We start from the raw sequence: 21215 nt of genomic DNA, 5'->3' as shown, positions 1-21215 counted from the left end.
CCGCAATCTGTGAAATTCTCCCGGAGCCAGCACCGCGTGGATGCTGCCGGACTTCCAGGTAGTCGTTACCCCTTCCATGGAGCCTCCGGGCCCGCAGGACGCGTGCACAGGACGGCGTCCTTGGTCACGGCCAGGGCCAGGGCGGCGGTGACGTGCACGACGAGGCACTTGGTGACGTCCTCTGTGACGTGGCGTGGCCTATGACGTGGTGCGTTGATGACGAGGAAGTGGCCTCGCCACGCCCCGCCCCGCGCCCAACCAGCCGAAATCGGACCGGGGACCGCGCGCGGCCGCCCAGCCGCGGGATCACGTTTCCCGCGTCGCGACTGTGTGCTGTGCAGTGTTGGTTTCCCGGTGGGAGGGCTGCTCAGAGGTACGACCAGGTTCGCGAAACAGTGCCGAGTCCGGACACAGACCAACTCGCGCTTGATGCCCACAGAAGGACGAGGGTAATGCGGGGCTTCGCGTTGTCGCGGACCAATGCGGACTCGAAACTTTCTGCCTCCACCGGCCCCCTGCGAGTCCGGCGGCTGCCCCCTCGCCCTCGCCTTTCATGCATCATCCCGCGGCTCGCGACAAATTGGCGACAGTGCATAACGAAGCGAAGCTAGCCTCGCCGAACCAGCCTGAATCGCCCCCACCTGACTGCCCTCCGTCATAATGAGATTAACCCCGGCAACTTGGCGCGGCCCGGCGTGGCGCGGCGCGGCTGGAGAAATAGTTGGCCGTCATCCTGCCGCGCTGCCGCCGCGCTGCCGCCGCGAGGGACCGGCCGGGACCGCCACCGTAACGAGACGGCACTGACAAAGCGCTGCTCTCCTTATATTCTCGCATTTCATTTTCGCGGAAACGAGCAGCACCAGCCAGCCAGCCCGCCAGCCAGCCAGCAGAGGCAACAGTGCCAACGCGTGGATCTACTGTCTTCGTGGTGGTGATGACGGCCTCCTGGTGGGCCTGGTGGTCATATGGAGGTGCTGATGGTCCTGGTGCTCGTGGTGGTCCGTGGTCCTGGTGGCCGTTGAGGTGCTGATGGTCCTGGTGCTCATGGTGGTCCTGGTGGTCCAGGTGCTCGCGGAGGTCACCTCATCGCTCATTCCATGGACACCTCTCGCAGCCATTCGCCGAACGAGCTAAATTTCGTGCGCAGCGCGGCGGTTGGTGGGTGGGAACAGCACGCTGGGCTATTTTTGGCCGGCCTGGCGGTCCGGTTGAGGGAGGCGGCGTGGCGTGGCGGTCTGCCTGCGTGCAGCCGGACCTGCCTGCCTACCTGCTGGCCTGGCCCTCGGGGCTTCGGGGGTCACTTCGTGCAAGCCGGATTCGTGGAGGCGAGGCGGGCGAAGCGGGCGAGGCAGCAGGTGGTTACGCCCCACTCCTCTTTTCCAACTCGTTCTCCAAACACCCCCGCCTCCTCCTGGTTTCTGGATGAATCGCACAAACAAAAGCAGCTGTTCAATCACAGCGTATCGCAGAACGTTTCGAGAGCTAAGCCAAGAGCAGGGTCCTTGTGGGACAAACACAAAATCACTTGAGTAGTAAGATACCCCCCAGGTCACCATCCGCCATCATGGAGCAAGATGATGCATTTTCTGATACCCTACAGGTATGGCCGTTTCAAAGAGGACAAGCAGAGGCGGAAAGGATCCAAACCGTCCCCAATGTCAGGACTTGCGATAACGAAACTGAAAGTTCAACAACAACATTAACAATAACAGACAGCACGCCTTTGTCCGTCGTCATCTCCTTGCGAGACATTCCCATTCCCGCTGCAGAGCGTTCACCCGCACTGAGGCTCGGCGCGATGCGTGCTCCGGGTCGCGTCCGAACCGACGCCGGCGCTCGATTGCGTTTCGTCTCGCTCGCACTCGCAGCGCGCCGCACGGCGGACAACGCGCTGAACAGGGCCGCCGCAAACCGAAAGACTGCCTTCGGATTGGGCCGTCGTCTCCTTTCCTCGGGCCAGCCGCCGGGGCGTGGCGGGGCGTGGTGGGGCGTGGCGGGCGGGGCACCACGATGGTGTTCACCTTGATCATGAACAGCTTTTGCCAGGATGCAGTCTGGCCGGCGGCGCGTCTTCCAGCCTCATCCAATTCGAATGCCGGGCAGCGCGTGAGAGGGCGGTCTGGGCTGGGCTGAACCGGCCGGACGGACAAAGGGTTGCCGGAGATTTCTGTTTGCCGAAATCCAGTTTGTCTGAATGGGGATTGCGTTTCGCCTGCGCCTGCCGGACCACCGGCCGGAGCCTGAAACGGGGAACCTTCAAAGCGCCCGGTCAAATTCGGCCTCAGACTCTGGGCGGCCCCACCGCGTGACCTGATACCGCCACAACATCGCCTAAAGCACCCAATCCCCCCGCATTCTGAAACAATCCAAAACCAAATACTACCTAGGACCCAGCCCTTGTTTCAGAAATCTAGTCTGCTATGTAAAGAGAAAACAATTGCTTTAGTGAGACGGAACCAAAACAGATAAATCATTTCTTAGAACATGACTCACAACAATTCTTCCTTTGGCAATAAACTCAACAACCACAAACAATTTTTGTTTTGCGTTGCGCGAAGGGCGTTTCTAAACATTAATCAAAAGAAACGCAGCCCTGTACCGCTGTCCTGCCTCGAACTTTTCCGAAACACCAGACGACTCCTCTCGAGAGACGTGTCACGTCGCACATTTTTGGCCGGTGGTTCACACCGCGCCCAAACAAAAAGAGCTGCCCGACCGGCCGGCCAGGCGATCCGTCATAGAGTCAGTCGCACTCGCTTCCGCGTTCGGAAGGTGGGCCGGGCCCGGCCTGCGTGGCTGCGTGGCCCGTCGGCTGGCCCGTGGGCCCGGCGAGCCTCCCCGGCCACGCCCCTCCGGCCGGCGCAGCCTCGGCGCAGCGCAGAGCAGCTAGCTCGTATAAAAGGCAGTGACCGTCTTGCTGCAGCACCAGTCGATCCTCCGGCAGACCACAACCAACAACACCAGCACCATGTTCCTCAAGGCTGTCCTGTTCCTGGCTGTGGTGGCCGCCGCCTCCGCCCAGCTCATCGCCACCCCCGCCGCCATCCGCTCGTCCAGCTACCACGGCAACGGCTACGCCAACGGCATCGCCCTGCCCTACGCCTACAGCGCCTACAGCGCGCCCCTGGCCTACAGCGCCTACAGCGCGCCGCTCGCCAGCCCCCTGGCCTACAGCGCCTACTCCACCGGCCTCCCCGGCTACGGCGTGCACCCCTACTGAGCACGGCGATGAAGCTCCACGACGGCATCCTGGCGGAGGCGGCAGACTGATTTAGCGGTGGCTGCGCGTTCCCGAAGAGGACGGTGAGGACCGTCCTGTCGGCGAGCAGCTCAACATCGATGACAGTAGTTGCCGCTTTGTGAAATTGTTTCGACTTTGGCGTGACTGAGTGTTTATGACTCCAAATTTTTTAGCCGTCTCTGACCATTTCCTATTGCGTTTTGTGATAAAATGTGTGAAAACCAAAAAAGTACCTGAATAAATTGAATGTTTTTCTGTCTTAATCTGTTGTTGATATTTTTTCCATGCGAATACAATAGCCTGAAATTTCCTTTTCGATTATTGATCAGATCAAAATATCAATCATTGTCCGAAAGTGACAGATTATTATTTAAGTAAATTCAGAAACTTGCTACATGACGTAGCGAATAATTTCCTCTCTTATAAATAAACACAAAAAGTCAAGAAAAACATTGAAAATAAGCCGTATTAAGTAGAAAATGGTCTCTCAGACAGACAAGGATACTTATGGAAAATTGATTACCATAATATCCGTTGTGGTATAAATAAGTCCTGGCATGACTTCAAACTGCAACGTTTCAAGGGAGTGGGTGGGGTGGCTGTTGGATCAGTCGCATTGACGAAAGCTCATAGGCACCTCGAAGGTCGTCTCCTCGCCCACTAGGAAGTCGGTAACTGTAGTCATCGTTCAGGCGCCCATCTGCTTTATTTCTGCACAGACTTGGTGAGTTTGTCGAACTTGTGGAAAACGATGCAGTTTTGGTCGTGATTGCTGTGCATCTAACTATATTTTTCAACAACAACATTGTGAAAATCTATAATTTGAAGCATCATTTTAGACCATCAGTGTTTTTTCCAGTGCTGGTTGTTTTCGTCCTTGTGGGCAGCGACTGTATGTGTCACTGTTCATTTTTACTCAAAACAGCATTTTAACCGTGAGCAGACTTTTTTCGTATCAGCCCTTTTGCAGAAAGGCATATGTGTTGGCTAAGACAGTTTGTATGGTAGTTTGAAAGGGAACGGCTTGAACTCAGAGAATAAGAAGAAGTGGACATTTTCATGAAATGCATGGCAATAATTTATTATGAGATAATTCATCACAAAATCAAAATGTTGGTTCAGTGCGGACGAAGATGTGATGTGTGTTCCAATTTGGAGTCAGTCTTGAGGTCGGGTGGGGTGGGCCGGGCGGTGGATGAGCTGAAACAGAACAACGGAGACAGTGAGAACAATGCACTTACGTGGGTTGCAAAAATGAAACACACACCGTTTAAATGTGTTAAGTAAAAAAATCTTCATCGTTTTTGTATTTTACAAAACGCACGTAAGTATTTTTTTTCTTGTAAAAAATGAAAATTTACGAAAAAGTCTCTTGAAATCCTCATGTACCATATATCAAAAAGTGCACATGAAAGATTCGAGGACACTTAAGTTTCCGGGCAAAAGTCATGAAAAATTGCTTCCACTTACCAATGGCCTTAACGGTAGAGCAGGTTGTAGTTGTAGGCGTTGTAGCCGTAGTTGTAGCCCAGGGGGAGTCCGTAGCCGTAGTTGTAGTTGTAGGCGTAGGGCAGGTTGTAGCCGGCGTACAGTCCGGAGCGGTACAGGGGGTTGATGTAGGAGCTGGAGATGTACGGCGCGATGTACTGGGCGGAGGCCACGGCCAGGACGGCCAGCAGAAGGACGATCTTGATCATGGTGATGGCGGGGTCTCTCTTTCTGCAGAAGAAGTAGACTGATGCACCAGCCGGCCAGGCTCGCGTATTTATACGCAGCCGTCGCCGTGCTCGTCTCTGATTGGCTGCAGCGCCCCGGCCGGAGTGCACCTGCGCCAATCAGCGGCGGGGATGCAGCAGCCTAGAAGTCGCAGGACGGGACGGCCGATGCCCCGGGCCCAGGCAGCCTCAGGCAGGCCTCAGCCGGGCCTAAGGCAGGCAGGGCCAGCGCGGCGAGTCCTAGGGCGTGGCGGGGCGGGGCGGGGTGGGAGGGGGAAGGGGCCCTCCCCGCGTGTGGTTCCCGTCGGACGGCCTCTGCCTCGGCTTCTGCCGTGCCCCGCATTGGTGCAGTAACGTCGAACAAAGCCCGCGACTGCTAAATCAAGTCAGAAAAACCAATAAGTGTTTTTTCAAATGAGCCGGGCAATGAAAACGAAAACAACGAGAGCGCGGCGGGGCGGTCCCTCTGGGGGCTTAGCGCTGCAGGAAGGCTGGCTGGCAGCGTGGCGGCCCAGTGATAAGGCAGCTGCATTGTACACCCTGCGCACGCCGAGACTCCCTGGAGGCGGCATGAACACCTCGCTGCGACGCGCAAGCAGAAAATGCGCTAAAAAGATAATAATTCTAGAGAACCGTTATCAGAAGGCACTGCAGGGAATAGGATCTCCTTCACACCCACTTGGATATCCATCTTCGATCTCTTCTAAGCCCGCAAATCCCCAAAGAAATTAAGTTTTCACAAACTTGTCGTATTCTCTTTCCCGAAGTGCATTCTCTGCGACTCTGTCGATCATTTTTCGCCGTGCTTTCACCGAGCGAACAGATACTTGCCTCAATCTCCAGAATATTCCCCCCACTGCAACGTGTTTGTCGTTGGGCACTGCCATTCCGGCCCTTCGAGGAACAGCAGCGAGGCTGCGACAAACAGCGAGCCACGGCGGGCCGCTTGCGCTGACGGCGAGTGCCGCAGAAGGTCGAGAAGGGCAAGGCGGACGCCTCGGAGGCACGAGGGCGCAGAAATGACAGTGGTATTTACTTTTCCGAGAAAAAAGGGGAGGAAACCACTGACAGAAGCGACGCCGGTTTGTATTCCGCGGGCTGAGCACCCTCCGTGGCAAAGCTGGTACTCTCTGCGTCGCGCCGGGCACCGCCTTTCTCAAAAGCCACCAAACGACCAGCTCCACCAGAAAGATGAAGGAGAAGGAAACAGAGGGAAAAGCCGTCTACATCGCTACCACTATAGCTGGCGCAGCCTCCCTTTGGAAGGACCAAACCCGCACTGCATCGTCTAATACAGCCAAGGCCACTGGGTGTCGCAAAGAAAAGCAGCAGACTGATTCCGCGCATCGCTTTCGTCGCACTGTCTCTCTCGCACTCGTGGGGCCCTGCCCAGCCCTGCCTGCAGAATCAGCCTGCAGTCCCCAGTCGCTGACCGAACACCTCTCCGTGCTAGTGGGAGGGGGGCCCGGGGGGGAAAGGGGGGGGGGGAGGCTACAGACTCCAGCAGCGGTGCGTCCAGACAAAGGAAGGATGGAAGGAGCAAAAAGTTAGACCGGTTGGTGAAGGGAGGGGGGGGGGTACATTCTGCAGAGGACGACGACGTCGCCAGTGACGTCAATGCTGCACGCTGCAGTGACGTGGTAGTGACGTCACGTCACAGAATATTCTTAGTCGGGATGGTCAGTTCCTTTTTATTGTTTTGGTGTTTAAGCATCATTTTGAACGAACAATATTGACCTAACGCGGCTTTTAAACTTTTTAATATTAATCAACACCCGAGAAAAAACTTTTTTTTTTGTGGGTTTGATCACCTGCCCAACTAAACTGCGGCATAGCCCTGCTGGAGCAACCTCCAACACTCCACCAGACAAATGACCCTCCTGGAAATTTGGAGAGTGAAAAGTTCCAAGAAGTTGCAACAACTCTATCCGTTTTTCGGCGCCCCGCGTGGCTCTAGGAGGCCATCTGGCTACTGGGTGGCGCGGCGGAGCGCGGCGAGAGCCAAAGGCAGCCAGAGGCCGCTCGGATTCTTTTAACCGACTTTGAATGGATCTTCGATTGCCGGGGGACGAGTCGCGTCGAGAGCACCCCGCGTGCGGAAGAGGGAGAGAGAGAGAGAGAGAGAGAGAGAGAGAGAGAGAGAGAGAGAGAGAGAGAGAGAGAGAGAGAGGCGGGGCGGCGGTCCGAATGCCCAAGTTTGCCGCCCCCGACAATGGGTACAATTAGGACAGCCTATCCCATCCGGCGGCTCCGCACCGCTCCACACCGCGCCACACGGTCAAAGGCGCCATGGGCCCAGGTCGCAGGTCACGAGGTGCCCCTTATTGGATTCGAATTGGGCCGACAAACTACCTCGCTGTATTTTTCTTTCTTTTCCGCCAGGCTCGGCGTGTCGATGTCCGCGATCGCTCTTGAACGAGGCAATCCAGCCGGCGGGTGGCGCGGCGGTCGGCGGGGGCGTTGTAGCGTCCTTTACGCGATCGAACGAGCAGCAAGTCGGGGGTGACGACGACGCACGACAGGTATCTGACACGCCAAATTGACGAATCGACTGCGTTCCGGCCAATTTGCTCGGCAGGGCCCAGGGCCCAGCCAGGCTCGGAGGGACCCGCGACAGCCACCGCTCCACCCTGTCAGCCTGCCAACGGAGGGATAGGCAGCCCGCTACGGCGTGCTGGCGGTTGGGTTGCCTACCCGCCAGGCTCCACCTGATGCTGCCTGTGCGGTGGGTTGCCGGCCATCAGGGGCATCGTCCGCAAGGTGAGACGGCCTAGGTTGCGCGGCTATGCGCGGCTGGTCTCGAAAAAAAAATCCACGGCTCGCCGCGCCCATGAGGCTTGAACCACAGCGGTTACTCGCTTCACTGAACGAATCTTCTGGTTTGTACACTCCGTCCTCATTCTAGTCTGAGGCTCGCAGTTGCCATGGCTCGGTGCGTGGAGGAGTCTGCAGCCTCTGGGTGAAAAGCAACCTGTAGAGCCCGGGGAGGAATATTCAGAAAAAAAAATGTCGGTGGCGAGAAAAATAATAATAATAATGCCCTGGACGTTTCGTCGAGATGAGCTCCATCCTTCTTCGCCTCCAGCACTCCTGCGATTGCCTTCTCTCTCCTTCCCGAAACACATCCCGGGGAGGTGAGTGCCGTAATTACCGTATCATGTTCGCGGCTGCCGAAAGTTGGGCACGAGGATGAGACAGAGCCGCGCGAACCAGCCCGAGCCAGCCAGCCGGAAGCGGAGTCTCTACCAACTATCCACCCACCACTGCAACTTCCGGTTTGGAGGTGGATCGACTCGTGTGCAGCATGAACTGCCAACCTAACTAAACTTACAACTGCGTATATATACCCTGATGGAAAATGTGGACGCCATTTGAGCGAGCGTTGCAAGCAAAGAACTTAAATTTTCAAACTAAATTTCCTGATTTTTTTTTCTTTCTTTATGAGAAAACCTCACCACGGCCGTTTTCACGACTGATAAAAATCGTAAATTTTTATCAAGTTAGCACGCCGGCCGCGTCTCCCAGAACAGCCGCCGCCACAGAGTCATTATTTGAGAAACTTTGCCTTCTTCGGATGCGAAATGGATCGGGTCCGTCAATCCAGAGCCGCGGGCTGCGAGGCTGCGGCCGATACACCAATTAAATTCAAAGTGGACGAATAAGTTGGCGCAAGTCGGGCAAGTCGGGGAGACGCTCCACTCCGTTTGATGTTGTGGCTCGCTGGGTGTGGCCGAAATCAAGCAACTCGGAGCGCGGAGCGGCGCGGAGCGAGGAAAAAGAGTCGAGAAGGATTTAATTGTAGCGATAGGGATTGTGAAGAAGAAAGAGGAGGTGGCGCATGTCTTCATGGGTCGGCAAAGGAAGACGCGAGTCGTTAATATTCTTCCAGTGGCTGTAGACGAGGCCACGCTGATTTTCGCCTCCTCTCGATCGAACTGAAGTGAGGCGCTGCCGCCGAGGGGAATAGCAAAGGAGCTCCTCTTCTGGGCCCCGAGAGGCAGGTAGGCCAGAGCTGGCCAAAGCTGGACGGAAGGACGGAAGCCGACGAGAGGGAGACCTAATAATGCTCAAATAATTAATGTGCTGCATTTTTTCCCAAGCGCGAGCGGTTAGCCTCGGCCAAGGCGGCCAACCAGACGAATGCAGATTCAGGCTGTGTTGGTTCCCTGCAGCAGCCTCAGACATGAACGTTTTGCGTCGCTGGTGAACAGAGGTAGTTATTCGTGACCGGCTTCTCAGTCGCCTTTTTTCAGGAACGTTCCGCGTCACGTAGTTCGTGCATAAGGCCCCTTAAAATTCATCCCCCTCTGCCAGGCGTCACTCCGACGAGTGGCAACTAATTAAAATGCAACCCGATTGATTCTTTCGGGAATTAATTAGAAATAAGGCCGCAGCAGCGCGCGAAATCCCGCCCCGACTTTTACCGGATTAATAAAACAAAATAATCAATCAAGAAGACACAACTAGAGCAGCCCGGCTGCGGTGGCACGGCGGAGGGCAAGGGGGGGGGGGGGGGTCCTTTTCAGCAGGGAAGTGTATCAGGGAGGGGAAGCACAGTGAGTCAGAAGACCGGCGGAGGCGGCCGAAACTCTCGGCGCGTTTTGAGCTCGACAGTCGCTAAATGGGACTCTAACAGAACGTGTGACCCGGCCAATGGATTCCTCGTTCGGAGAGCAATACATTGGTGGGGTCACACGTTCGGTTCGAATCCCATTTAGCGACTCTGGGGCTTAAAACGCGTCCGGGATTTCGACCGCCTCCACCGGTCTTCTGGCCCACTGTAGAGGGTTTTCCTTTTCGTAGTGTATAAGGGGAGGGGAATCATCGCCCGGATCGGAAACGCCGCGACCGAAAAAGACGCGAAGGGCCTCGCGGATTTTAATTGCAAATACCGTCCGCGGGAGGCGCTGGCGGCGCTGGCGGCGCTCTCGGGATTTCAAGCAGTCGGACCGGCAAGGGCTTTCGGCTTTCGCGTTCCGGCATTCCGGATTCCGAAACATCGGCCAATTATTTCACCTCTCTGTCGGACTCATTTGCACCCGAATGGCCGGCGAGGCAACCAAGGGCACGGAAGCCGCGGTGCCCAGCCGCGGTGCTTCCGAGGATGGTCCACTGGGTTCACCGTGATGGCGGCCTCGTGCTCCGTAGGGCCGAATGCGCACCTGCGGTCATCGACAACAAGTTGCAAAACAAACGCTCACAATTTTTTGTTCCAAATTTCGGGTAACTTGCAGCGTATCCCTGCAGTGCAGTTCATCCCCGACGGCACGTCTCGGACACAATCTTCACAGTCACCGCATCGACTCACCGTATTCACATTCAGATTGGCGCCTCGCAAGGTCCAGGCCGTCGTCGCCGCATCGTATTCATATTGGGATTCGTTGTTGTCGTCCTGGATGGGGTAGTGCTTTGCCTGGTAGTGCAGCGATAGCGTGTTACGCCCTCAGCGTCCCGCCCGGCGCACCGGCCACCGCTCCGTTCAGCTTTGCATATAGAGAGTGCGCGGCAAGCACGGACGGCGACGCACGCCGTGCCACGCCACGCCACGCCACGCCACGGCGGGCACCATTTTCTGTCCCGCGCCGCACGCGAGTGCGCCTCCCTGTGTGGCTGTACTTTATTTTCCTTGGCCTTCCCTGGATGACGACATGGGAACGTTCGGGCGTAAGTGATTTTATTTTTATTCCGCAGGTCATACACCGGCGACAGTGCTCTGCCTCTCTCGACGGAGCTCCTATCGAACGGTACATGCTCTCCGTTTGAAACGCGGAGGGACCTCTGCTTCGAGACAGCCGTGCGGTCACCAGCGGAGATACACTACTAAATTGCTCATCCACTTGTTTTTTGAGAGTAGGAAATGGTGATCGCCGACGGTGGGGATCCCATCCAGTAATTCACCCTCGTTGCATTCTTTTACGACTGCCGACCCCCGCGACGCGTCGCCGCCGTGTCGTGGCTCCTGCCCAAATGGACAGTGGCCACCGCGCGCCACCGCGACGACGGAGATGGCTTTGGCCGCGACTTCGGCCCCGCGTCTGCCTGGCTCGCCGTCGCGGTTCCCTGCCCCTACTCATGTGTGTGTGTGTGTGGTGTGTGTGTGGTGTGTGTGTGTGTGTGTGTGTGTGTGTGTGTGTGTGTGTGTGTGTGTGTGTGAGTGAGTGGCCGTGTGCGTGACGCGAGGAACGCGACTGAGGGCACGGCCGGCACGGCCTTGGCGCTGCGTCGCGGCGACGCCAACCTCACCTGCATGCGCCAGCCCGGCGGCGGCGGCCTGGCGGGCATGGCCCCCTTCCCACGGCCGGATCGCGGGAGCGACGCGCCGCCGGGCCGCGCGGATCCTCCAAAACAAGAGAGGAAACGGACGCATCCTCGGGGTCCTTGGGGACGACGGCGAGCTGGCTGGCGGCAGGAAGAGCCAGGCGGCCAGGAGGTCGCCGTCGTCGTCGTTTGGCGCGCGGCCCGTTCGTGCAGCCCTTGCTCGCTCTCATCGAGAGTGATTGTCCCAGGCCCGCGCAGCCCTGCAGGGCGACGCTGCGGAAAACGCCGCGCGCTGTCCCTCTCGCACCCCAAGGGGGCGCGCCGTGAGTGCGAGGGAGACAGCGCGACGAAAGCAGCGACGCCTCGCAACCAGCCGGGCGGCGACGGAAGCGCCGTGAAAGCAATTAAGATTACTTAGCGACGGCCGTTGCACGCGCGACAGGCCGGCAGGCTGGGCTGCCCCCCGCAGGCTTCACAGTTTTCAATCTGATAGAAGAAACTACTTTGGTATATGGCGCGGCCGGCAGCTAGCCGAGCCGCCAGGCCTGCGCTCATATTTCGCGAGAAATTACCGAAGTGCATTTGCATTTCGTGATACGATTAGAGGGCGGTGCTGGCGCTGCGCGACTGTACAACCCGCAGCGCGTCGGGCCGGGTCGGGTCGGGTCGGGTCGCCCGCCGAACCGTCCAGCCGAGCGCTTCGCTCTGTCTCTGTCACCTCCACAGGAAGCCCCCCGCGAGCGAGAGAGACAGCGGGACAAAACGGGGCCTCGGAATCAGGGGCTGCGTTCGGAGGGGCCACTGTAAAAACGGGGTTGGGGGCGATAAATTGCCACCGGCAACGCAATAAGGGGCACTGACCCGAGCCGAGCCGAGCCGGGCCGAGCCGAGCCGAGCCGAGACAGAAGCAAACATATCCCATATCCCTATGAAACCCCACTCAGCCCCAGGGGGAATGCCCAGCTCCCTGGAGGAGGCCCGGCTCCTGGTTCTCCACGCATGGGCTGCGTCCTGCCTGTGCCCCGCCTGTGCCCCGCCTGCCCCCTGCTTTTGTTTTTATGCGTCTGGGGACGGAGATTGGGTCGGGCAGCCGCAGCAGCAGTCACCGCCCACCGAGACAGAAAAACCGTAATACCACCCAGTGTACACGGTGGCTTATTTTGGCGGCACGGTCCAATCGTCTCGTGTGGTGGCTGCTCGGCTGTAGCGCCTTTAGGCTGCTTTAGGCGAGCCTCTTTGGCCGGGGAACGCTGCCCGCGACGGAAGGAAGCGCCGCTGCTTTTTAGGAAGTCAACAGGGGCCAGCCAGCCAGCCAACCACAGAGCGCGCGCCTCGCATAATTGTTGTCGGGATGTAAACATCACGACACCTCCCGGCCGCACCGCGCCGGCCGAGCCGCGGCCGTGCCCTTCCTGACTCCCATCATAAGGAAGGACGGACGGACGGACACGCTCGTTAGATGCAGCGTCTCTGCAGTATTCAGAGGATTTTCCTGGGAACCAAATTAAAATAAATCTCCCGTGTTTTGCTTTTCAGGAATACACCTTTATGACGGATGAGCGCGTCAGTGTGGCCGTGTGTGAGTCGGAGAGAGAGAGAGAGAGAGAGAGAGAGAGAGAGAGAGAGAGAGAGAGAGAGAGTCCGTGCAACGCTGTGACGGTCACCTCGCTGGCTGCTGGCGGTCCTTCATGAGCTTCTGGCAACTAAGTGACAGTGGCCTCTGTCTTTTTGTGTGCCTGGACGTCTGCCTGGCGCACACATACAAACACACACACACGCGCACGCACGCACACAGGCACACTGACACACAAATCCAGACGATGCCACTCACACATAATACGTTGCCCTTCTTGCGTAAAGTTTAAACCAAAAATGTGTGTGTGTTTTTTACTGTTTTATTTAGTCCACGGTCTCCTTTTTTGCACCATTATAGTCTGAAAGGACACTAAACGACCCTTGGGGCACGAGATAATTTTTTCTGGTCCACATCTGCATATGTGTGCTGTACCGCCTGATGAAAACAACAGTAATTTCCACCAAGCCAGTGTGCCTCCACCATGCAGAGGGCTTCCCTTTCAGTGTCTGCGAGAGATGCCGCCTTGGCCAGCCGGCCGCGGCGGAGAGGGAGAGAGAGGAAGAGAGGGAGGGGGGAGTTCTCCGTACCCATCCCCATCTTCCGGACCACCTTGAGTGCACCCCCACTAAAGCAGGCAGCTAGTGGCTCCCTGTGTGTGTGTGAGTGTGATTGTGTCTGTGTGCGGTCCGAGCGAGTGTGGGAGTGGGGTCCTGATCCTATATAAGCCTCCGGCCGCGGTGACGGAGGGCATGTTGTGCTTTTTCGTCTCTTGCAGCGGGACTAAACCTCAACCAGCCGTCGCCATGATTTGCAAGCTCGTGAGTGTCAAAGTTATCAGCCCGCTGTTGCGAGTGAACGTGCGTTGTGCATGACCGGAGTGTTCGCTGCCGCGGGGTGGTTTCGCTCGGAAACGTCACTGTGGCCGAAAAGAGACGACCACTTCGTCGTCTTACCCAAACACTGCGGTGACTTTGATTGAATTGTTGTTGTGGTGCATCGTGTGTGTTGTGATGAGAGCGCGGGTCGCGGACTCAATCTCGAGCGAAGTAGAGAGAGGACAGGTCGGGTTACGGGGCCGGACCGGTGGGCGTAGCCCTTGCGTGGCCCCAGAGGGACCTGGAGGGCTCAGCTAAGGGCCGCGGGGGGATCTCTTTTGATGGCCAGCCTCGGCCAGGCAGGGCTGCCACCAGTACTTGAGGCTTCGGCAATCAAGGACAACGGCCCTCGACCAATCAGTTTCCATCGTTTTCTGCGATCGTTTCGCTTCCCCGGAGACTCTCGTGATTCCGCGTCCGGATGGGATATCTTGCCCTTGACTCGGAGCGGGGGAAATCTGGCGCTCCCCCTCCGTGTGTTCCGCCCCACTCGACTAATGGTTTGATTGCCCCGCCCATTGACAGGCCGTCCTCCTGTGCGTGGTGGCCGCCGCCTCCGCCGGCTACATCGGCAGCCCCTACTACAGCTCCTACTCGCTCAGCGCCTCGCCGTACGCCTACTCGTCCTACTACTCGCCCTACGCCTACTCGGCCTACTCGTCCGCCTACTCGCCCTACGCCTACAGCGGCCTGGGCTACAGCAGCCTGGGCTACGGCACCTACGGCAGCTACGGCTACCCCGGCAGCTACCTGTACCGATGAGAGGACAACGTAAGTGTGACTGTCACCGTTTCTTCTTTTGTTCCTGGTAGGACCGACGTCCTTCTTTCGTTGCCAAAAACACAAAAAACAGCACAATTCTGAGAAATAGCAAGCGGTTCCGGCTCAATCTAGACTAACGTAGCCTTTCGTGACCACCAGATAAATCGTGGTAATTGCTCGTCAAAACTTTGACGCTGTATCACTCAAACCTGTGCGGACTCTCGGAGTAAACTTACGCCAGCGGACTCCGGGAGGTCCACTGTAGTGCCGGTGCCTCCCGCTGCGCGGCGCTGCGTCCGCCTGCGAGGCAGGCAGCCCAGCCGCCTCGTCCGCGCCGCGGGACAGCGTGCCGACGGATGACAGGCGCTCCGTCATTGCAAAGCAGCAAGCCAGCCCACAGTGGGCCAGGAGACCGGTGGAGGCGGCCAAAAGTAATGCTCGCGTCGATAGTTGCGAATTTGTCTGGCCGATGTCAGCGCGGCATAAACACACATTAGGGCAGGCTCTGCCTCGCTCGCAAACCTGCGGGTCACCCCGCGAGTGCGAGAGAGACGGAGCGTCGCGTTTTGTGAAGGGGCGCCCGGCAGGGGGTGGACTGCTGCTGAAGGATTTATGGTTGGGAGTCGGAATCGAGGCGGGGGGGGGGGGGCTTGCAGTGCAGGTTGCCGCGGGCTGCATTGCGGTTCGCCGCGGTTCGGCGGCCTAATTCCGTAATTCGAGCCAGGCCTGACGAGCCGGCAGTGTCAAAGCGAATGTCCCGGAAGTGATCTGTGTTCGATGCACCTCAACGTGCAATCACAGCGCCCCGGCCTGCATTCGATGCAACAGTCTCTTCCCGTCATGCATAGCGAGAGTGACGGAGACGGACGACATCCTGGCTAACAGCACCCCTTTTCTTTTCCAGATTGGACGTCCCTGTCTCCGTGGGACGACACGCCGCCGCCGCCACCGCCGCGGATCTAACTGACAAATCAGAAAACTGTCCGGAATAAAACCCTTGCCTTTTCCTCTTATCACTTTGTCCATATTTCACCGTGCGAATCCCCCGTCCCACACACAGCCCCGCTTCTACAAATCACGCCCCATATTTCAACTCGACGATAAATATCACTTCAGCCGGGCGTGGCAAAAACCTGGTATCGCTGTCGCGTGTGCCCGATCCACTGGCTCCAATTATCACACTTATTTCTTCAACTGCTTGAAATTCTTTACTGGCGATGTCAACTATCAACACCGCCCACACTCGAAATGTTGTATAGTGAAGCTTCTCCATAATATAGTGAAAATGTTCCATATTATTATTGAGAATTCACTGTACCTTATGGATATTTTGACGAATTTTGTTGGTATTATGGAGAAAATCTCCGCCATAATATGTTAGTGCAACCTTTCACCAAAAGAAATTTACAGTGCACATTTTTGGGGCCACATTCCTTGTTTCGGCGCGCTTTGAGAAACGGCAGCTGTGACTACGTCGGACTACGTGCACGTAGCAGTTCCTCTTTGCTCCACGTCGCGTGTCGCGTCCGGCAACTTCAAGGGGTGCGAGTTCGGAATCCGGCGACGGCTCAGAAACTCGCTGGAGCCGAGCGCGCCGAGCGCGCCGAGCGCGTCGGGCGGCACCGGAGACGGAAAACGCGCAGAGAACGTCAGGCAGGCCATGCTGCAGTACACTAGTTCATCTCCCCGGGGCGGACCGCGGCCGGATCCGCCACAGTTAGTGAACAATGATGATGTCCCCGCTTCCAACTTTCCTTGAGCTGCTGCTGGAGGCCGTCCTGGAACAGGCCGTCCCTGGAAAAGACCTCCCTGGAACCTGCAGACGCTCTGGAGACTAGTCTGGAATCCCAGACGCTCCCTTCGAGGCAGCACATTTTAAGGCGTGCACCCCGCTCCACCGCGCCCTGTCCCGCCCCGCCCCGCCCCGCCCCGCCTCACCCCGCCCCCTGGAATGCCGGTTATTTCCAATTTGGACGATCGGCCGACCGACGTCCACATTCGGCTATGTCCGAACCAAGTCGGGCGTTTCATTATTTTCCCCAGAATTTCGATTCGATATTTTTTTTTCGCTGGGGACTACGGGTCTTGCATGCGTCGGGACGGGGCGGTGGCGGTGGGTGGATCCAGCAGCGAGTTTATAAGTAATAAAACAATATAAAAAGAGACACGACAGTGACACGCAAAACAGACTGAAATTGTATTGTCTGCCGTTTCGCGTGTCAGGCAGTGTCATGCGAGCGGGGATGGGGCGGCCGGGCGGTGCATGGCGCTGGAGCAGGAATTTCATCATCTTCGGCTGGAGGGCCTGGAGGACCTGCTCCAGAGCGACACGACTACGCGACACATGGCGGACAACCCGCGTGGAATGAAGCCGCCCTCTTTCGAGCTTTCAAGCGGCGCTGCCTCAAATGGCAGTGGCGTGCCGGCGTGCCCTGGGCCGGGCCTGGGCGCCCCCTTAGCGTGTCGTGGCTGCGCTGCCGCGCCCCTTTCACAGGCCGGGCTGCCGTTTGCGGAATAGTGCGGCGGGCTGCAGTGGCGCGGAAAGAGAGAGACCCGCGACACGCAGAACGCACAGAATGCTGGGCCAAGAGAGCAGGGCTCTGTAAACCACCTCCGGGCCGACACACCGCATTTTGTCAACTGCGCGTTGAAGAGGTGTCTCTTGGTGTTGCCTTCGTTGGCGGCTCTCACCCACACAGTCACACACTCCGCTGCGCGCGGGAAATACACAAATGGGAAAGGAGAAGGAAATAAAACGGGTTCCGAGAACCGTTCTTGGAACGCAGAGTAAACTTCTCTTTGTTAGGGGTGTACCTGTGAAGGCGATAATTGATAACCAAACCCTCGGTTCTGTCGGCTGCGCAATGTTGGCGGGGCACCGATGCTGTGAGGGCCCGGAGCGTCCCGGGCAGAGGCTGGGGCTGCACTCTCAGTGCTCGAGTCGGTAAGTACGAGCGACAGCGCGTCTCTCTCCCACTCTCTCTCTACCTCTGTCCGCCCGTCTCTCCTCCCCATTGTGTGCCCCCTGCCCGCCATGCCCCAGGCCTTGCAGGCCCTGGCTGCGTAATGGCAGCCCCTACCTTGAGACTGACAACGCCGCGTGCCCCAGTGCCCCACAGACTGTCTCTCTCGCACTCGTGGGGCGTCCCGGGCGGGTGCGAGAGAGACAGACGCTGTTCGGAGCCAGTCCACCGGCGGCGCACCGGCCCAACTAGCGTGCCCCACCGGGATGCGGCAGAGAGCGAGAGAGAGAGACAGACACAGCGTACCCGGAGCACAGAGGCGCAGTCACAGACAAACGCCTCGCGGTCGCCGAAAAGCCAAAATGCACGACTGCTTTACTTTCAACGACGCGGCGAGGGAGACGCGCACCACTGCGTCTATGGTTTTCAAAGAAACGGCCTCTGAGACCGTTTATTTAATTTCACCTCTGAAACTCGGGCAAACAGGAGAATCTAGAAAGTAGTGCCTGCAGCCTTTTCGTCCTGACATTTTAATGGCGAAATTTAAACTGTTTGAGCTGACGGTTCGCACTGAATAAAAATAATGCGGGTTTAAGCTTCAAAATAGATAAGGGTTAGGGTTCAAATTTTAAAAGGAAACAAGGGACACGCAAGTGCGCTTGAGGCAAACAACTTTGATTTAATCGACGGCTTGGTGTTGACGGACGTCACGCCGCCGCCTCGGTGGAGGCCCCCGTGGTCCCAGTGGCGTTTGTGGCCGTGGTGGTGATCTCGATGTCCATGGCGACGCGCAGCCCCTTCGCGGTGCGCGACGCCATGCTGGCCACGGCGCTGCCCGCCGCCTCGGCCCCGTTCATCATGGTCACCTTGACGGCGCGCAACGTCTGCCCCAGTGCCGACCAGATCCCCGTGCGCTCCGCGATGTCGTCCGGGTCCAGTGGCACCACGGCGTCGGCGTCCGCCAGCGCGTCCGCCGCGGCCACTGCGTCAGAGGCGGCAAAGTGAGCGAGGCGGGTACATCGGCCAGGGCGTCGAGCGCGTCGAGTCACCGGGACAGGTCCGCGTCGTCGTCCTCCTTACCCGCGCCATGGCCACCGGGGCCTGACGGCGGAAGCGACGTCTTCCCTTGCGCTGGCGCGGTGGAGGCCTTCGCGGCCTTGTTCGAAGGCGTCTTCGTGGCCATCGGGGACGTTGAGCCTTTGCTGCCCTGGCCACTGCCTTGGCCTCTCGCCAGCTCCACGCGGCAGCCCGCACCAGTGCGATAGGGTGTGATGTGCACGCCCATCCCGCCGTGCTTGGCGTGGGCCTTGTCGTCGGCGTCCTGGTGACTGGCGTCGTCGTCCGCCCGGACGTGCACGTGGCAGCCACCGGACGGCTGCGGCAGCACGGCGAGGTGCATGGTGAACGCCACCCTGGACGACGGCCTGGACGACGGCCAGTACTGCGGCCTGGTCCACCACCTGGACGTGGTGGCCTTGCCCTCCAGCGCGGTGCCGGCCTCGGACTTGACGTCCACGTTGCAGCCGCCCGGGCTGGCGACCACTCTCACGTCCACGGCTCTCGTTCTGAGGCTCCTGGCCTTCATGTCCTCATGGCCGTCCTCGGCGGCGGTGACGGACTTGACGGAGATCTCGCAGCCAGAGGCCTCCGCCACCACCCTCACGTTCATGACCGCCGCTGGCCGCGGAACGAGTTTCCTAGCCGCGGTCTCCTCAGCGGCCTCCTCGGACTTCATCTGCACCTGGCATACCTCAACCAGCTTGGCCTTGGCCGAGACCACGTCAGCCGCTTGTTCGCCCTCGGGTTCCTCTACCATCGTCTGACAGCCGCCGGCCGTGCTGGCCACCACCGTGCGCTTCACCGTAGTGCTCGACGCGGGCTTCGTGCTGGTGCCGATGGACGTCGTAGCCGCGGAGGTCGGCCCGGCAGTTGACTTTGTCACTCCAGCTTTGACGTCCTCCTCGTCCGCGCTAGACACTACCTTGTGCATTGCGGTAGTGCTCTTGGGATGTTTCGTGCTGGTCTCCGTCGAGCTCGCACCCGTCGTCGTCTTGGACACACCCGCCTTCACATCCTCCTCGTCCACTGTAGTCACCACCTTGTGCTTCGCGGTGGTGACCGCCGAGTGCTTCGCGCTGCTCGCCGTCGACGTCGTGCCCGTCGACTTGGTGGCGGCAGCCTTGGCGTCCTCGTCGTCCGCGGCGCTGGTGACCAGAGCGAGAGGTGTGGGCCTCCGGGTGTTGATGCCGGGGCCTCTAGCGTCGTCTGCTTTGTCCGCACTCCCAGGCGGCTCCAAAACAATCACATTGGACGAGGCGTGGTTCATGATGAGCAGATATCCAATGTCCTTGGTCGAACTTGTTGCCGTGGTCGTCTCTCCGGTCTTGGTCGTAGTTGTGGACGTGATGCCGCCGGCACTCGTGGTGCTTGAGCCGGCCCTCGTGCTGGTAGCTGCCGTTGAGCTGGTAGCTGTGGCACTGGTGGTAACCGCGGTGGCCGCCGCCGTCGGCGTGGTGGTCGGTGCGCCCTTGGAGGGCGTCGTGGAGCCCTTGGTCGAGGACCGGCTGCAGCCCCGGTTGTTCCCGCAGTTCTCGAAGCCCCCGCCAATGACCACGCCCCCGTTGTAGTTGTTGTTATTGTTGATGTTGATGACGAGGTTGGGCTTGCTGTGCTGGTTAAGCACCAGCAGCAGGCTCTTGTTGGCGGCCGTCATCGCCGTGGTGCTGCTCGTCGCCCCGGTTGATCCAGGCTTGGTGGCCGCGGGCCGAGACAGCCCTTGAGGCAGCCCGGACACGGGGTACATCTAGGTGGCGGCGAGCAAACAATCAAAATGACAAGCACTCGAATTTTGAAAGCTTTCTCAGTTTGAACCGCACGGCGACTCTCCGTACCTGCAGCAGCAACCCCAGCACGGCCGCGGTGGCTGCGGTCATGGCCACCTTGGTGGGCTGCAGGCCGCGCGCTGCGTCGCGGCAGTCAAGGGCATGCCCGCTGTCCAGTGGAGGGCGGCAGGCGTGGCCTCCGCATGACGGCGAGTCTGTGTGGCGGCAGCGTCGCGCGCGCCGCCCCGCCCCGCCGGCAGCGCAGGCAGCGGTCGCCACGTTGGTGGCCGCGTGGGCCGTGGGCCGGGCCGGGGCCGCCGCGTCGACGGAGTGGCGGCGACTGGGCCGGGCCTTGCCGTCGAGGCCTTGCCGTCGAGGCCTTGCCGTCGAGGCCGCGCCGCCGCGCCGCGATAGCGTGGGCTGGCCAAGAAAACGGGCGCGGATTCGCTGCCAGGGCGTTCCGTCGCTTTTAATTCTCAGCAGTGAAAGGGAAAGTAAGAGCCCTTTCAATCAGAGACTGCGAGTGCGGGTCCCCGTGTTCCTCTAAATAACCAACACCCCGCGGCCCGCGACGCCCTGCTGACGCCCACGCCGGCTGTCATTGTCGTTCTTATTTTCCTCCAGTTTGCAAACTTTGCCGCGCGCCAGTACCAACTTTTCAATCAAATGCCCGGCCGGCCAGGCGGGCCAGGCGGCCCGGGGAATTCTTTATCGGCGGCCAGACTTTACCTTGCTCCTTGCGAGGGCCGCCGGCCGCCGGGCTAACCTCACCAATATTGCCTTCGCGGAGAGATTGCGCGCAGCAGCCAGTCGCGGCGCAGCCAACTTTGGATGGAAAACACCGCGCCGCCGCGCGCTGACTGTCGAAGATCGCCGGTGGAGGCGTTTGCCTTTCCCTGTTATTTTTGCGCATTATTGCCAACTTCCGAGTGACGCAAGTGTTGAGGGTTGCATTGTGAGTGTTTTGCGTGACCCCACCCCGCGCATCCCCCCAAAAAAGAAA

General features: G+C 58.8%; 2 protein-coding genes across 2 annotated transcripts; one reads left to right on the top strand and one right to left on the bottom strand.

Annotated features, from left to right (window-relative positions):
- Positions 1-13552: 13552 nt before the first annotated feature.
- On the top strand, positions 13553-15440 carry LOC117652511 (cuticle protein 6.4-like). The gene is made up of 3 exons (XM_034397477.1): positions 13553-13608; positions 14191-14436; positions 15332-15440. The coding sequence occupies exons 1-2, from the start codon at positions 13594-13596 to the stop codon at positions 14425-14427; spliced, it is 252 nt and encodes an 83-aa protein (XP_034253368.1). The 5' UTR covers positions 13553-13593; the 3' UTR covers positions 14428-14436; positions 15332-15440.
- A 2604-nt stretch (positions 15441-18044) lies between these two features.
- Positions 18045-20440, bottom strand: LOC117652583 (mucin-19-like). The gene is made up of 2 exons (XM_034397612.1): positions 20282-20440; positions 18045-20193 (listed from the first exon to the last, which is right to left on the bottom strand). The coding sequence occupies exons 1-2, from the start codon at positions 20321-20323 to the stop codon at positions 18436-18438; spliced, it is 1800 nt and encodes a 599-aa protein (XP_034253503.1). The 5' UTR covers positions 20324-20440; the 3' UTR covers positions 18045-18435.
- Between the last annotated feature and the right edge of the window lie 775 nt (positions 20441-21215).

This window comes from Thrips palmi, unplaced genomic scaffold (genome assembly GCF_012932325.1).
Source record: "Thrips palmi isolate BJ-2018 unplaced genomic scaffold, TpBJ-2018v1 HiC_scaffold_7, whole genome shotgun sequence".
Classification (NCBI taxonomy): domain Eukaryota; kingdom Metazoa; phylum Arthropoda; class Insecta; order Thysanoptera; family Thripidae; genus Thrips; species Thrips palmi.
The sequence above is the reverse complement of the archived record's forward strand: the minus strand, read 5'-3'. Positions and strand labels throughout refer to the sequence as shown.

Bases quoted from the DNA above. Each gene is read 5' to 3' on its own strand.
- LOC117652583 (XM_034397612.1), bottom strand. From the start codon at position 20,323: ATGACCGCAGCCACCGCGGCCGTGCTGGGGTTGCTGCTGCAG. The intron at 20,194-20,281 runs GTACGGAGAGTC...GCCGCCACCTAG, and splicing joins TGCTGGGGTTGCTGCTGCAG to ATGTACCCCGTGTCCGGGCT.